Below are 16,407 nucleotides of genomic sequence, written 5' to 3'. Positions count from 1 at the left end.
GTGTTACACATAGGCAATTAAGTAAAGTTTTTTATTAGTATTTATATTTATAAACAATAATACTTATTATTATTACGATTAATAAAAATAATATTTATGTAATTAAATATATTTAATGATTTATATCAATATACCAATTATTATTATTATTAATACCATTAATAAATATTGTATACTAAAGATATTAATTATAATGTATTAATAATAACAATTATTAACATTTATATTACTATATTGCCAATTTGTATTAAATTAATATGTATATACAGTCGTGCTCAAAAGTTTACATACCCCTTGCAGAATCTGCTAAATGTTAATTATTTTAACAAAATACGAGGGATTATAAAAAATGCATTTTATATTTTATTTAGTGCTGTTCTGAATACGATATTTTACATAAAAGATGTAAAAGATGAAAAAAAAGTAGCTGAATTTATAAAAATGACCCCGTTCAAAAGTTGACATACCTTTGATTCTTAATACTGTGTGTCGTTACCTGTTTTTTTGTTTTGTGATGGTTGTTCTTGAGTCCTTTGTTTGTCCTGAGCAGAAACTGCCCAATGTTCTTCAGAAAAACCCTCCAGCTCCGGCTAATCTTTCAGTTTTCCAGCATCTTTTGCATATTTGAACACTTTCCAGCAGTGACTGTATGATTTTGAGATCCATCTTTTCACACTGAGGACAATTGAGGGACTTAAACACAACTATGAAAAAAAAGGTTTAAACATTCACTGATGCTCCAGAAGGAAACATGATGCAGCCGGGGATGAAAACTTTTGAACAGGATGAAGAAGTCCACATTTTTTCATGAAGTACTGCCCTTCGGAAGCAACAGAAGATACTTGGATGTTTCCCGGAAAAACAAATTGAGTCACAGTCACTGCAGGAAAGGGAATACTGCATTTCAGACACAGGCCTCAAAATTGAAGAAAATACTGAGTGAAGTTATAAGAAGGACAAGCAATTCATGTGCAATCTATAATGGAGCAGAGAAGCATTTCAATATTTGGCTTTATGCGTTTGGCGCTACTTTATGCATCTCAAGTTGGAGCCGTGAATGTCATTTGCTCTAATGTTGGACTATTAAGCAATGCAATTCTGTAGTTATGTGTGTGTGTGTGTGTGTCTATAGATAGTGATTATATAAGATTATAAATGAATTGCTTTCATCAGGACTCAATACTTAAATGCAGGGTCATTAAATAAAGTTATTGCAGACAGCAAAAAAAATACCTTTTTCCATAAGATAATGAAGAAGTTCAGAAGTCAATGAAAAATGAACAATACACTTTGTACTCGGCTCAACTCGCTGATTTCAATCTCTCTTGAGCAACGCAAGGCTTTTCATTTATGGAACAAATTAAGGATGGAATATTTGCAAGCACAAATTAACAGTTAACTCACCTGGGGACCTATTGAGATGCTTGGGAATTTATTGAATAAATGAGAGCTGTTATGGCTGTTTACCTTCATGATGTTCTTCATTTTCCTCTCAGCACCTTTCTCCACTTTCCCAATGTTAGTCTTCTATAAGAGAAAGACATATTGACTCTAAACTCATGATTACATAGTGTGAACAACAGGACAGCATTGCAGTGATGCACATTTAGTATACAGCGCCCAAGTGTGGATGGAGTGTCTCTTGCTTAGAAAAACAGCATCCGATGTGGTCATGCATATTTCAAAATTCATAAATGTTTCACATGTTTAGACCCTTCTAAACATGTGAATCTTCTGGATCAAAGTCATTCACCAAAAAGATCATTGGGCATTCGGTAATCTCTAAACTATGTAAAATCTTAAGGAGATTGTAACCTACATCTTGCTGGTAATTTCACTAATGATGAGGACGTCGTTTGACTGGTTTCAAAAATAGGGCACATATATAAATATCATTAGATGGTAAGCAAACGATCAGTTCTCGTAATCAACGTTTTGGATGCTGTGGCAAGGCGACTGGGTCAGTCAGAGTATCTCTGAAACGGCAAGGCTTGTGGGTTCAAAGAGGGACAAACCAGAAACCGGCAATAGGGTGTAAGAACATTTTGGTGGGAAATGTGCACAAAAGTAGTGAATGCAAAATGAAAAAAAAAAGTCATAATGGCTTTTTATGCTTTTTGCCAGCGAAAAAAAAAAAAATCGCTGTTTGGATGTAAATAGGCAAATGGGGTCAATAATTGTATACCTTAAAACTCATCTTTGATCACCGAAATGACATATTTAAACATTTTCTCAGTGAAAAAACATTCTTCATGGCTTAAAATAGCTTGAATGTAACTCTACACCCTTGCCTAATTTAGTATACATGGTTCTATACGTTCTATGAATATGAGCCCCGCCTCCACTCACTCACTCAGCTCAGAGATCCACTCGTTGACGATCACGTTGATCTGATTGGTTACAAGGTAGTTTGTGACGTCAGAAACACCAGCGATTTCAAACCGACTGTCTTTGGTTCACTGCAGTTTTTTTAAGGAGAAAATACTCAACAATGGTGTTGACTTAAAGCATATTAAAAACACAACATAGACATATAAACAACATTAAATGCTTGATTTTCACAAGGGGGACTTTAAGAGTCTATGATTGGATCATTATTGCAGTGATTATTATGTTTCTAGCATGTTATATGTTTGGCAACAGTTCTTCTAACCCTAATTGATGTAGTGTGTAACTTTTCAATACATGCTGTGATGTTATTTCCATCAAGAGGTGCATACATTTTTGGTAAAGGTCTTGTATTGTCAATGCAAGAGTCCAGCGCTCTGTAAAGTCTCCTCCAGCACATCCCAAAGACTCTCAATGAATTTAAGATCTGAACTCAAAGGTGATAATTCATGTGTGAAAATGATTATTCCTGCTCCCTCCCAACCATTCTTTCACAGTTTGAGCCTGATGAATCTTGACATTGTCATCCTGGAAAATGGCCATGATGTGTCTTCCTACATGCTTGTTTAAGAAATGAAAAGCTACACACTCCATCAATTAGGGTTAGAAGAACTGCTGACAAACATATAGCATGCTAGAAACATAACAACCACTGCAATAATGATCCAATCATAGATCGCGTCCATCAACACCCCCAAAGATTCACAGTCCTATATTACATCCTGGGTCAACATTTCATTGGATAACATTAGGCTGTTTTGTTGTATATGCTGTTTAATGTTGATGATCGCGTTATTTTACATATGCATTTGATTATGCTATCGCTTGGTTCTGCATCTTCTTAATGTCCATGGAGACTCTTAATCAGGAGATTCAGTACTCTTTCAGAAGATATGTAATAGCAACGCTATCTCACGACCAATTCGTATGAATTCGTACAAATGAGTAAAAGGTGGCTACATATGATTTGTCTAAACCCCAGTGGGTAGGTTTGGGGGGGGGCAGGTCATTCATATGAATTCATACGAATGGGGAAACTCGTAAAATATGTACGATTTAGCAAAAATCGTATGAGTGAGTTTGTATGATTTCGTATGAATTAGCCACATCGTAAAATTCATACGAATTGCCGTGAGATCGGGTTGGTAATAGCGTCCCCTACCGTATAACAGTAAAAAGCTGGACATTTCCACATGGCCTATGGCGGTGGAAGCATCGTCTCAGAAAAGACGGAAATTTCCGTCAATGGCGGGGAAAAATGTAAAACTCTTAAAGTTTTCCAGAATTATTACTTTTAAACCAGCCTGTAAGCCTCTTAACACAAATGATGACATAAGGAGTTAATATTTGATTAAGAGTATTGGATTTTTGCTGGACCAGTCACCTGGACAGCAGCTGGGGAGAGAAAGCCGTGAATCTATTCCTGGATGAGAGTAAGATAAATGAGCTGGACTTGAAGCACTGCAAACGAATCAACCCCCTGTGACCTGCAGGCTAGCTGTCTTCTCAGCCAGGTAAGCACTGCTGGGAGCGAGAAGAAAAGGCTAGTTGACACGACCCCATTGGCAATGTTTGTGGAAAGAGAGAGAAGGACTGGCTCATTGGACCATTTCAGAGCAACGTTATGATTCACTGGGTTGTGGAGCGAGCGGAGGACTTTGGAGTGCTGTGAAGTTGTCTGTGCTTATGTGTGAGTGTAACTCTATGCGAGTCCTTGCTCAAAGCACAAAGTAATGCTGGGCCTGCAGCGTTTGGGTGTAAAGGCGTCTGGGTGAGCACCTCCCCAAAGCTGACATTGACTTAGAAAGCAAATGACATTAAAATCCATCAAACAAAGCTCTGCACTTTTCCTGGAGTTCAAACAAACCGGCTTCTCTAGGGGTATCCAAACAAATCTGCCAGTCTAGAGAGAAGGTTAAAAAATCCACAGAATTAAAATGAAGGGGGAAAAAACTCTCTCTTGCTCCCCAGACTGGAGTTATAACAGGTATAACACTTTTTAAGTTTATTATGTTTAATTATTCTTTATTTATAACCAACAGAATCAATTCTAGAATGCATGTCTCAAAGAAACAGATCATCATCAACAACAACAAAATTAAATTCTGTCATTATTTACTCACCTTTATGTTGTTCCAAACTCAAACACTGTTTTCTGTTACCTCGTTTCCACCAAAAAAGGACTGGTTCGGAAGTGGTGCTGGTTCAACTTGCAAACCTTCTCAGAACCTGTTTGTTTTTCCACTGACTAGAGAGCCTAGCGAACGACGTCGTTACGTCACTGTGTACGTCGCCATATGTCTTAGCTTTCCCATTCCCGTCGTGTTGTTGGTCACACAATAACCCCGCCCCCAGCACCCAGCCCCCGACGTGGCATTGACGTGGTAAAAGAACGGTTCTAGTCCAGCAAAGAGTTGGTGCCGCTTTGGAACCAATTTTCCTGGCCGAGAACCGGTTCTTTGGCTGTTGAAACACAAAGAACTGGTTCGTGAGTAGGCACCGGCTCCGAACTGGCTCTCAAAATGCTTTGATGGAAAAGGAGTATGTGAGATAAAATGACAAAACTTCATGCAGCTCTTTCCATAAGTGAACACGTCTGTCAAGCTTTAAAATGAACATTATGAAAATGAATGAAATCCAGAAAATGTATTATTTAAAGGAACCATAAAATAGTCCTTATTTTACATCATATTCTGAGTTTAAACTACCTTAATTTCAGTCTGTTCAGAATATTCATTCATTCAGTCATACAGAATCCATTCTAGAATGTGTTTTTTTAAGGAATAGATCACCAAAAAAAAAAAAAAATCTGTGATAATTTCCTCACCTTCGTTTTGCTCCAAAACTGAACAAGGTTGCTATTTATTTTATTTTTTTTATTTTTTTGTGGGACACAAATTGGTGACCACATCTGTGAAGCTTGAAGAGAACATCATTAAGAAAAATGCAGAAATGACAATCAAAATGTATCTAATTTACTTTTTCAAACATAGCCCATTCTAGAATGCCCCTCTGAAAGGAATAGATCACCAAAAAATACAGAACTTAAAATTATTTTTAAAATAACCAAAAAAAAATAGTCCATATATTGGTAACACTTTATTTTAAGGTGACTTAGTTACACATTATTACATGTACTTACTATAGTAATAACATTAAATTATGCATAATTACAAGTAACTAACTCTAAACTAAACCATAACCGTAGTCGTAACTTTATAGCAAGTAAATGTAGTTAATTAATATTACTCAGTACTTACATTTAGAGTAAGTGTAACTACGCCACCTTAAAATAAAGGGTTACACTTAATATTACGGAGTAATATTAATTAACTACTTTACTTGCTATAAAGATACGACTAGGATTAGGGTTTGGTTTAAGGTTAGTTACTTGTAATTATACATAATTTACTGTTATTACTATGGTAAGTATTATGTAACAAGGACACTGTAAAATAAAGAGTTACCAAATAAAGTGTAACCCATTTTTAAAATTTTAGTTTTTGAGTGAACTTTTCCTTTAAGACCACTATTAGTAGGCTGAAAAATGTAAACACCTACCTGTAGCTCCCTAAAAATTTCTGTGAAGGGGACGCTGGGAGATTTACGCGATAGGTTTGAGGTATAGCGCGAGCTCTTTGACAGCTGCTAATAATCATCCTTTTCACACAGTTGCCCAGCACACCGTGTAGCACCTGCTAACCCACCTCTGATGGGGTGACTGAAAAGCATCTGATGGTAAAAGCGACTTTTTGGTCCCAATCTTGCCTGACTGTGCAGGCTGACAAAAGATTGGCAGCTTGCTGCTTTCACCCCTGGCAGGCGCTCCGCAAAGCAGGCCAAGAGAAATTGTTTAATCTGAGGTCTATACAATGGGGTCACGGCCGAGCACTTTGGCTGGAGTGATTTTCTTCAACAGCCTAAATGCTTTTGTGTAGCGCTGGTCAAGAGGGCAGCACATGCATTTTCAGTTTTTATGTTCCACGAAGCTCAGACCAATCAGAAAACAAATCTCAAAAGTTTAGTTGTGCCATAGACGTTTTGAAATTAAACAAACAAATTCATTCTAAAATATTTTGAAGAAGGTATACAAATAATAACTAATATTTCACATGTAAGTCCTTTAATTAATGCAGGCAACATGAACTAGATTAATATTAATTAAATAATATACCGTTCAAATGGTTGGGGTCTTTAAGATTTAGTCTATGCTCACCAAGCCTGTAAAATCAGTAATATTGTGAAATATTATTACAATTAAAAACAACACTTTTCTATGTGAATATATATATTTTTAAAGTAATTTATTCCTGTGATGATAAAGCTGAATTTTCAGCATCATTACTCCAGTCTTCAGTGTCACATGATCCTTCAGAAATCATTCTAATATGATGATTTGATGATCAAGAAACATTTCTGATTATTATCCATGTTGAAAACAGCTTCATATTTATGTTGAAATCATGAAACATTTTTGTCAGGATTCTTTGCTGAATTGAAAGTAGTGCTATCAAATCGCATCTAACATAAAAGTGTGTGTGTGTGTGTGTGTGTGTGTGTGTGTGTGTGTGTGTGTGTGTGTGTGTGTGTGTGTGTGACGCGTCTCCTAAAAACATAACCATTATAAAAATAATGAAAATTTTAATTCACTTTCCTTTTATTTAATGGGACAAATTGAATGCAAAGGTGTAATATGTAAGGTTAGGGGTTTGTTCAGATAGTAATACTTTCATTTGCAAACAGCATTTATTAGCTTTATAAATTCTACCATTATCTGAAAAAGTGATTCAGATTCAGGGATGTGTGTTGTGTTCGACACCCTCCATCAATGCAGCAGAGATGACCAGCAGACCTTGATTTTACAGATCACTTTCAGTACGCTTACTGTACCAGCTGTATGAATTAAACCATTCAGCTCGGCAGCAGACAAGGGAGTAGGGTTGGGTACCGAAACTCGGTGCCAATAGGGAACCGGTTCCGACGTAAACGGTAGTAATCAGACCGAATAAGAACGACAATTTCGGTGCCTGATTTCGGTGCCTGACTTAATTAGGCACACACACACACACGCACAGTCTCTTCTGTCTCGCAAGCGCGCTCTTGCTCGCAAGGTTTGGCTGCATTTCACGTGTAAAATTAAGCGTCAGAACGCCCTCTGGGTGTGCCGATAGTCTGAATCCCATATAGAATCAAGCCGATTCATTGGCTAATGGCGCGGGCGCCGCCTCGACGCACTTACATCGTCATATTATGTTGGCGCGCGCGCGCCATCTGCTCCTCAGATTTCTCTGTCGAAAAAGGAAGCTGGTCGGCAGCGCGAGGAGCTTGGCAGTGTCTCGTTCCCTATTGAGAGAACATAGGTTACACCAGTAACCAGATATGTTCTCTTTCATAGGTTCACTCAACGCTGCGTAGCTAAGAAGCAGTGTATTAGGCTGCTGTATCACGTGCCGTTTGAACTGACGCGCTACAGCGATCTGTCACATTTCAAAGAGCCAAAACGTTATTTATTGTGTGAATCTCGTACAAATATTGACAGAATCTGACAGCTGTGGATTTTTTCCGTATCAAAAGTAATCTTCTCTGTCTTGTCTGTCGGTGTCCTCTTTGTCCGCGATTTTTCTCTGCGTGAGAAAATGGATGTGTGGCGTGCGTGAGAGCGTGTGAAAAGGGTCAATGCGTGAGAGTTGGCAGCTCTGCTAGTAATCTCTATTAATCTCCAGTATTATTACATTGTTTGATACAATATTGATTTATTTGATATTATGTAAATGTGTAAAATGTAATGTAAAAATTTGTATTTTATATTGGTTTTATTATTACCATATGTTACTTGTATTTATATTGTTTAAAGATTTAAGTTAATATTGTGTCCAGTTTGGCCCTGTAAATAAAAGGGTATTATTTTTTGATAAAGTGTGTGCGGTTTCGTTTTCTTAAGTACCGTTTCAAGAACCGTTTAAGCACCGGAACCGTTTAAAAAATACAGAGTAGGTACTGGTATCGGATAAAACCCAACCGATACCCAACCCTACAAGGGAGACATTAAAACATGTGAGAAAACAGTTTTGGCTTCCAACTCTTTGTATGGCCATTAACAAGCCAGTTAAGGTCAAATATAAGGTAACAAAGCAACAGCTGAGTACCTAAGAAGATGAACAGATGTAGCGATTTAAACTAATGTCATCGTAAAAGCCCTGTGTGTAATCCCCACTTTTATTCTAAACCAAACATGGTCACAGAGTATAACATTTTTTTTTTTTTTTTGAAAAAGCACACTAAGGGAAGTGAGAGTGACAGCAGGACATGATTTAAGTGATACCAGAAGAGTCGTTTTAATGATTTATTTGATAAAAGTGTCAATTAAGATGACTATTAATGCAAATCAGTGGATTTCAGAAGACAAATTAAGCTTGTTTGGTTTACTCATTCCCTGTGCAGTCAAGTTCATTTCAGTAAAAAAAACCTCAATTTTTGCCACATGGTAGAAGGAAAGCATTTTCTGTCTGACTAAGCAGAGAATTTGAGCTGACAAACTCCTGCAGGTCATGAAATACTTTATGTACCCTACCGCAGGGCGCAATACTCACTTCATTTGCTTGTTATACTGTACAATGAATCTGTTTCCGTAGCCCACAACAAATAGGTCACGAGGTCATATTTACACAGTTGTGTTGCTACTCTGCTATGTGGTTTAAAATAATTGGTCACATATTAACTGAAGGCCCTAAAAACTTAAAATAGTGCTTAAAATGAAATAGAAGCGCTTTAATATAGTACACAAATGCTATAGGCTACTTTGAAAAATGCTTTTAGCATCATTCGTCATTAAACGGAAAAGAGCGGCTTAAACATTCTGCCAAGCATCTTCTTTTGTGCTCCAAAGAAGAAAGAAAGTCACATGAGTTTGGAACGGCGTGAAGATGAGTAAATGATGAAAGCCTTTACATTTCTAGCTGAACTATCCCTGCAACGGCAGAAAAACTGCAACGGACGTTCATTACAAAAGGATTACGAGTCACGAGCATGTAAATCCTAGTGTTATGCGCAGGAAATCAGACTTCAAAAAGATTCGTTTCTTCTTTAATTCGTCCTCTTCATTTTATGAATGAAATCCAAAGAAAAATGAAGAGGGGTCTGTTCTGAATAGTGTGAAATGCAGATGTCCTGTGCTGAACCGCCACAGAGGACTCGATTCGGTATCATCGAGAAAATTCACACACGCTCAAGGCCACAGAGAGTCGGAGATTCAGCAGCCAGACACACGAGGAAACCATTCAAGTGGCTGTCTGAACCAGAATGCCTCTTTCACACCAGCCATCTGTGAATGTATCACTAATATCCATTATACATACACTCTAAAAGAACAAAAATGATATGTGGCTCCAGTAAATGTTTGCTCCTGCTTGGAAAATCAATCCAAGCTTTTTGCAGTGGCACCGGGTCAAAGAACCGCATGATCCTTTTAATCAAATCGAACCAAACACCAGCACTGGGAAAGATCCAGAAAACATTGGTCGTAGTCTGTAGGTAAGTCTATGTAATTCATCTCGCCTTTGAAATGTTTGAGAAAGCAGGTGCCAATTCACACAGACTGTACGAACACCTACTGCATTAGATGTGTCTATCTGAACGGAAATTCAGGATCAATGAGCGTATTCAGAGTATACTTTCTTGAAGTCATTAATAAATTGGCAAATCCATCCGAAAAGTTCTTGGGAGTCTTGATCCAAAGGCTCTCCGAATTTTACCTGTGGACGAAAAAGAAAACAAATGAACAGTGATATTGTCAAGTCAAGTTTATTTATATAACACTTGATACAATCAAAATTGCTTCATATTGTGACTGTTACCGTCTATTTCAAAGTCAAAATACAAAATTTAAAAGTTCTAATATAGTTCCTCTGATCAAATCAAAACATCCAAATACCACCTTGGCAATGTTTACACCTGGTATTAAGATGCGTTTTGGTCGATCGGATCACAAGTAGACGAGGGAGACACATTCCCGTTCACACCTGGTGTTTTAATCCGTCTCTTTTGTCCACTTTCAACCACTTCTGTCCTGATTTCTTCGAGGGAAGGGTCTATGGGAGGGTAAATGTATGGGTTTCTTCAGATCTTTCGATCTGATGCACAAATAAGCTCGCGCAATTTACATATGAACGCGACTGGAGACGATGGAAAAACATGGAGAGCATCAGCTTTCGTTTCTGCTCTGACAGCCACATGATCACTCCGAACGCTGTGAGTGTGTGTTAGAAATCAGGAATGGTGAGAGAACATTGTGCTTGGCAGTAGCGGTTTTAGGCACGGGCGAACCGGGCAGTCGCCCGGGGCGGCATTTTTTCATGTCACATGGGGGGCGGCACAAGCAGTTAAAAAAAATCCTCTGCGCCGCGAAGGTTTTCTATTTTCTATAATTTCAATTCAATTATTGCCAATGGCGCCCCTGCTTGCTGAGAAGGTGCCGTGCACAGAAGCTATGTCAAGGGGGTCTCCAGATTGGAGGTAACTCACCAAGGGGCCGTTCACATATCGTGTCTTTTGCGCGCTCGAGGTCCTTATTTCAAATGTAGGCGCACGGGAAGCGCGCTCATAATTGAAGCGACGCGCTCATTTTTTCCAGGAGCAGCGAGATGAACATTTTTAATCTTTTCAGTATGGGGGTGCACCCAAACACGTGGCTGTTTTTCTCTTCTCCGTAAATAAATCTTTTAGCAGAGCTACAGCAAGCGTTTTTCTGTGGTGGAAATCCATTAGCTACTAAAACTTCTTTGTCGTTGTGGAGAGCGCAGTGCATGGTTGTATAGCAACGACAGCCATGGGAAAATCGGACCGAATTTTACTATTAATAATAAAAAATAAGCTACTGTGCATTATAAATGTCAGGAATTTATCTTTATTGACCCTTTCTTTTTATAAAGATGATTTAAAGGCTGAAATATGCGAGGTTTATCTTTTAATAAAACCTTTTTTGTCAAAAGTTTATTTGAACGTGTACATGTCATTAGATAACATAAAACACACTCCTTTAAAATTTGGCCATCATCTTTAATGTTATTAACTTGGTGAATAGATTTCATTGTGTATTAGGCCTACTTTTTGAACAAGATTCTGTGTTTAACCGTGATCATTTTGGTCACTATATTCATGAAATGAAAATAATTTTCATAATGATCAACTAAAATCAACTATAATTATGTGTTTTTACAGTAGCCTATAATATGCAAAGTACAATTTTCTATTAAAAAATAATCTCTGATTCTGTCCTTTTCTCTGACATTTAAGGCCTAAGCTATTTTAGGTCTAAAACAGTTTGGATAGTTGTTAATATTAGAGTTATTAGAAATTATTTAAGAGATAAGTATTGTGTTACTAAGTATCTCTCGGCCACTTTCACTTTTAAAAACTCTATTTCGTGACAAAGTATAGTTTAACAAGTCATAACTAAAAGTGTGCCATGCATAGAATTCGAGGCAGTAACCAATGAGCTAATGGTTCCTCCCTGAAAGTTAGATTAATATAGCAAAATAACTGGATTTTCTTACTGTTTTTTTTTTCCAAATGAACGGTATGTGATTTTATTGTTGTTGTTTTTTTTTCTTGTGTGTGGGGGGGGGGGGGGGGGGGGGGGCGCTTGAAGGGGGTCTCGCCCAGGGTGTAATTCAATGTAGAACCGCCACTGGTGCTTGGTACGTTTTTCATCTTCAACCTAAACTTGGGTCAGCCGACAAAGTTTAAATCCCGTCTGGCTAGCGCGCTTGTGCATTGAGTCAGCAGGCGGAGAGTAGGCGGTGTTTTGTGGCTGTTTGAACGCATTCGAACACATGAGCGTTTACACTATGAAAGAAAGCTGGTCAAATGAGTTTTCGTCTTCCTCTGGAAGTGATTGAAAGTGGACAAGATCAAAACGGTTTAGACCACGTTTACACCTGTACTTAGTGTCGTCCACTTGTGATCCGATCGAACAAAACGCATCTTAATACCAGGTGTAAACTAGCCTGGATGCCAGCCTGTACCCCGCCCACAACATTTTTTGGTCGGGAAAATCGGTCTGGACTCGATCCATTGAGGAGTAATTATGATCGGTTCAGAATTAGTCGGGCAAATCAAATTGCCAGGGCGGGCTTTATGAGATGATGGACAGTTACGTAATCATCACGTTATCAAAGAGCGCTTGGGTTGAACTGGTTTCCCTCAGAGATGACTGCAGCTGGAGAACCCTGTGGTCGTTGTGGTTTCTCCTTTGGTCGCACTCAAGGACCAAGTAAAAGAAGCAACACTCATTATTTTACTACTTCTTCCAGCGTGCGTGCAGTTGAGTTCTGTAGACAATTTGCGTAGCTCATAAAAAAAACACTTACTGCGTTGCTCTGATTGGTTGTAGGTCTATCCAATTGAGTGCAGAGTTGTTGTTTTTCCTGGTTCGGTTAAGACACGCCTCACAATCAAAGCCCTATGGAGCAGTATCAGACTCACATTCTGACTAGAATATGAGTATGACGAAGTCAGGCTAGGTGTAAACAGGACTCTAGTCAATGTTCCCTTGAAATGTTTCACTAATATCCATAAGTCATACTAGTTAAAAGGTACTAGTCCAATTATGCTTATTTTTATTTATATATTTATTTACATTTTCAGCTTTCTTTAGTGTGTTTATGTTGTTGTTTGAGCATGAAAAAGGTCTGCAAAGTTACAAAGCACAAAATCCCTGCAAAGGGAGTTATTCTGTATATCAGTAACTCCCTGAAATGCCTTCATTGTAATCTTGAGTTTAGTCTTTGTAATCTTGACAAGTCACAATATTCCTAATTTAAATAATTCCTGCTCAAGGCATACGTAAAATAAAGGCACGAGGCCTGGTTGAGTTAGTTAGTAGTGTGTTGAAACTCGTGGTTATGGTAAGGGGTGGGACATTTCCCAAACACGCTCGAAGCGGTTGACCAATCATAACACACTGATCCAGCCGACCAATCAGAGCACTGCGTTTTTCAGAAGGCGGGGCTTCCTAGAGACTAAACAGAGTGTTACTGACAGACTGGGAAGAGAATAGCTGGAACAATGTCAAATATGTGTGTTGCAGGGTGTTTTTTGAACATTCAAGCATGAAAACCTATTCTAGTAGAAACTATTTAATAGCCAAAAAAATAAAAACTGCTCATTTTCCCATTCCTCTCAGTTTCTCTCTTCATCCTGGCTCTATTCTTTCCATAATTCCTGGCTCCACAGCCCCAAGTTGCTGTTTGCTGTATTTTTGCCCAAGGCTAAAAGTTGGGCTGTAATTGTAAAACTAAAGCAATTCTCATCACTGGCAGGAGACTCGCTCCTCATCCTGTCAAATGTTCACAATGAAACACTCACAGTCTTGAAGAAAATTGGGACAGTTGGAAAATAAAATACATGTAACAAACAGAGGAAAAGGACAATGCTTAAGAATTTGTTATTTTCCTTTATTATTAAGTAAGCTGTGTATTTTTGTGGCCCCTGATTTGGCCCAACTGGGCTTTTAAAGCAAAAAGCAGTTGTTTTGTTTTGTTTTCTGTCAGAAATGAGTAGAAACAGAGGTGGACAGTAACAAAGTACATTTACTTGAGTATCTGTACTTTACTTGAGTATTATTTTTTTCTGGAAACCTTTTACTTTAACTTCACTATATTTGAAAGACAAATATTGTTTCTTTTACTCCACTACATATCTGTCAAGGTCCTTGAGTAGAAAGTAGTAACGTCAGTCAGTTGATGATTTTGGTTGGATATGAAATTCGGGTTGACATCAGCATCCAACATCGGACAGACGTTGGATCTTGGTTGGAAATGAAAGTCGGGTTGACATCAGAACCCAACTCTGACGTCAACCCGATTTTCATTTTCAACGGCTGTCCAACGTTGGAGATTAACGTCAATCTGACGTTGGATTCTGACATCAACCTGATTTTCATTTTCAACGTTGGGTTTGGTCTTCTAAATGCGAATTTTGTCATTGTTTTGGAGCACACTAGCTTATAGATAACAGTAAGGCTAACATATTCATACTAAAAGCCAAAAAACTTTAAATGAGGCACTATTTGAGGGAACAGCCCTTTGGGTGTCCGAAACCATTGTGGACGTTATTGAGAGCACTTATTCAATCTCACATTCAATCCCACTACTGGAACTGTGTTCTAGAAATCAATTTGATATTGATATGAGGGTAGGTAGGCAGGCATAGATTCAGAGGCATATTACATACAACAATAATAAAAACAATGCATTGACAGTTACTTTTGATACTTAAGTACTTTTTAAAACGAGTACTTCTGTACTTTTACATGTAACGGAGTAATATTTGACCAGTAGTATCTGTACTTTCACTCAAGTAAGGAAGTTGTGTACTTTGTCCACCTCTGAGTAGAAACATAACACATACACTACTGTCTAAAAGCCTGGGGTCGGTAAAGTCTCTTTTGCTCACTAAGGCTGCATTTAAATATTATTACAATTTAAAAGAACTGTTGTCTATTTGAATATATATAGGGACCAAAAACCCATGGTGCAAGGACCCTATTGAAATCGCTCTGTTTGATATTTTAAGATGTAATTTATTTCTGTGATGCAACGCTGAATTTTCAGCATCATTTGCAGCCTTCAGTGTCACATGATCCTTCAGAAATCATTCTAATGTGATGATTTGCTGCTCAAGAAACATTCCTTATTATTATCAATATCAACATTGACTGTTTTTAAAAACAATATTTTTGTGGAAATCATGATGCATTTTTTCAAGATTATTTGATGAATAGAAAGTTTAAAGGAACAGCATTGATTTGAAATACAAATCATTTGAAACATTATAAATAATTTCACTGTCCCTTTTGATCAATTTAATGTGTCCTTGCTAAATAACAGAATTAATATTCTTTAAAAACAATTAAAAATCATACTGACCCCAAACCTTTAAGTGGAAGCATGCATAATGCAACATAACAAATATGATCAATTTCAGTCTGTGGTGTGTCAAATGTCATTATATGCAGAATTTTAGGATTAACTTTGAAATGCATGGTGGCCCAAAAGGGCATAAATTAGCAAAAAAAAAAGTTTAAAAAATTGATTAAGCAAAATTTCTTCATGTACAGTTGTATTGATTTTTTTTCTTATTTTATACTTAAAAGTTTTTTAATATTACTTTTTATACATTTGTTGTATTTAAGTATTAATTATTGTCTTTCTTTCTTTCTTTCTTTCTTTCTTTCTTTCTTTCTTTCTTTCTTCATCATATGTGTTAAAATGCTGCATTTCTAGTTGCTTTGCAAATTTTTGTAGCAAATACCCAAGACAATCTTCTGTGCTCATAACATATTTAGTGCTATAAACAACCCATGAACATCATAGAGAACTGTCATCATAAGTCATTCTCAATCCAGCATCATGTCCCTCACAGTGCGAGGGAAAAAACACTGTAACCTTGGTCAATGGGTGGGCTGAAATATATTCCCCTTTCCCAAAGTCCACCTGGCACAGATAAGCAGAAAAAGCCAATCTCCAGATAGCCGGTGACTCCGGCCCATCCATCTCTCAAGGCAACACAACAGAAGATATTGAAATAATAACTCAGGGATTACCAATATGTCAGTGTAGAGCTTCCTCATCTCCTCACACCTCTTCATCAGCTGTCTGAAATCAGCCTCTTGCTTCTCGATGGCCATCTAGAGCGGGTGATAAAGGAACAGCAGGTGTTTCGGGTGTGCATTTTCCTTCTTTCCGTTTTTTGGAGAGGTAGCACTGGCATTCTTAGCGCTCTCATCCTCAGAGGATTTTCTTATCACTGATATTTCTCTCCAGCCAAACCACATCAGAAAAAGCTTTTATACAGTGAAAAGGTGTAACAAACCACAAGCTCACAAGGGTCTGCACTTCATACGATCTAAATTAACTTCCTTTCTCTATGGAGTTGTGCAAGAATGATACAGTACATTGGATTTTTTCTTTTTTCTTTTTTTTTTTAAGAATATCCTGGCCAGTCTTTTCAATATAATGG

At 37.6% G+C, this 16,407-nt stretch overlaps 1 protein-coding gene across 1 annotated transcript in view; it reads right to left on the bottom strand.

The window, feature by feature from the left end:
- Nucleotides 1–9,937: 9,937 nt before the first annotated feature.
- Nucleotides 9,938–16,407, bottom strand: part of LOC130090608 (uncharacterized) — a 45,645-nt gene continuing 39,175 nt past the window's right edge. Inside the window, exons 16-17 of the mRNA XM_056258057.1 lie at nt 15,992–16,075; nt 9,938–10,139 (exon numbers count right to left, since the gene is read on the bottom strand). Coding sequence (XP_056114032.1) covers nt 10,035–10,139; nt 15,992–16,075 — 189 coding nt within the window. The 3' untranslated portion in view covers nt 9,938–10,034. The remainder of the gene's footprint in view (nt 10,140–15,991; nt 16,076–16,407) is intronic.

The sequence above is a fragment of the Rhinichthys klamathensis genome, unplaced genomic scaffold, assembly GCF_029890125.1.
Source record: "Rhinichthys klamathensis goyatoka isolate OS25496 unplaced genomic scaffold, OSU_Roscu_1.1 h1tg000147l_1, whole genome shotgun sequence".
Lineage (NCBI taxonomy): Eukaryota > Metazoa > Chordata > Actinopteri > Cypriniformes > Leuciscidae > Rhinichthys > Rhinichthys klamathensis.
Note: the sequence above shows the minus strand (reverse complement) of the source record. Positions and strands in the feature narration are given on the sequence as shown.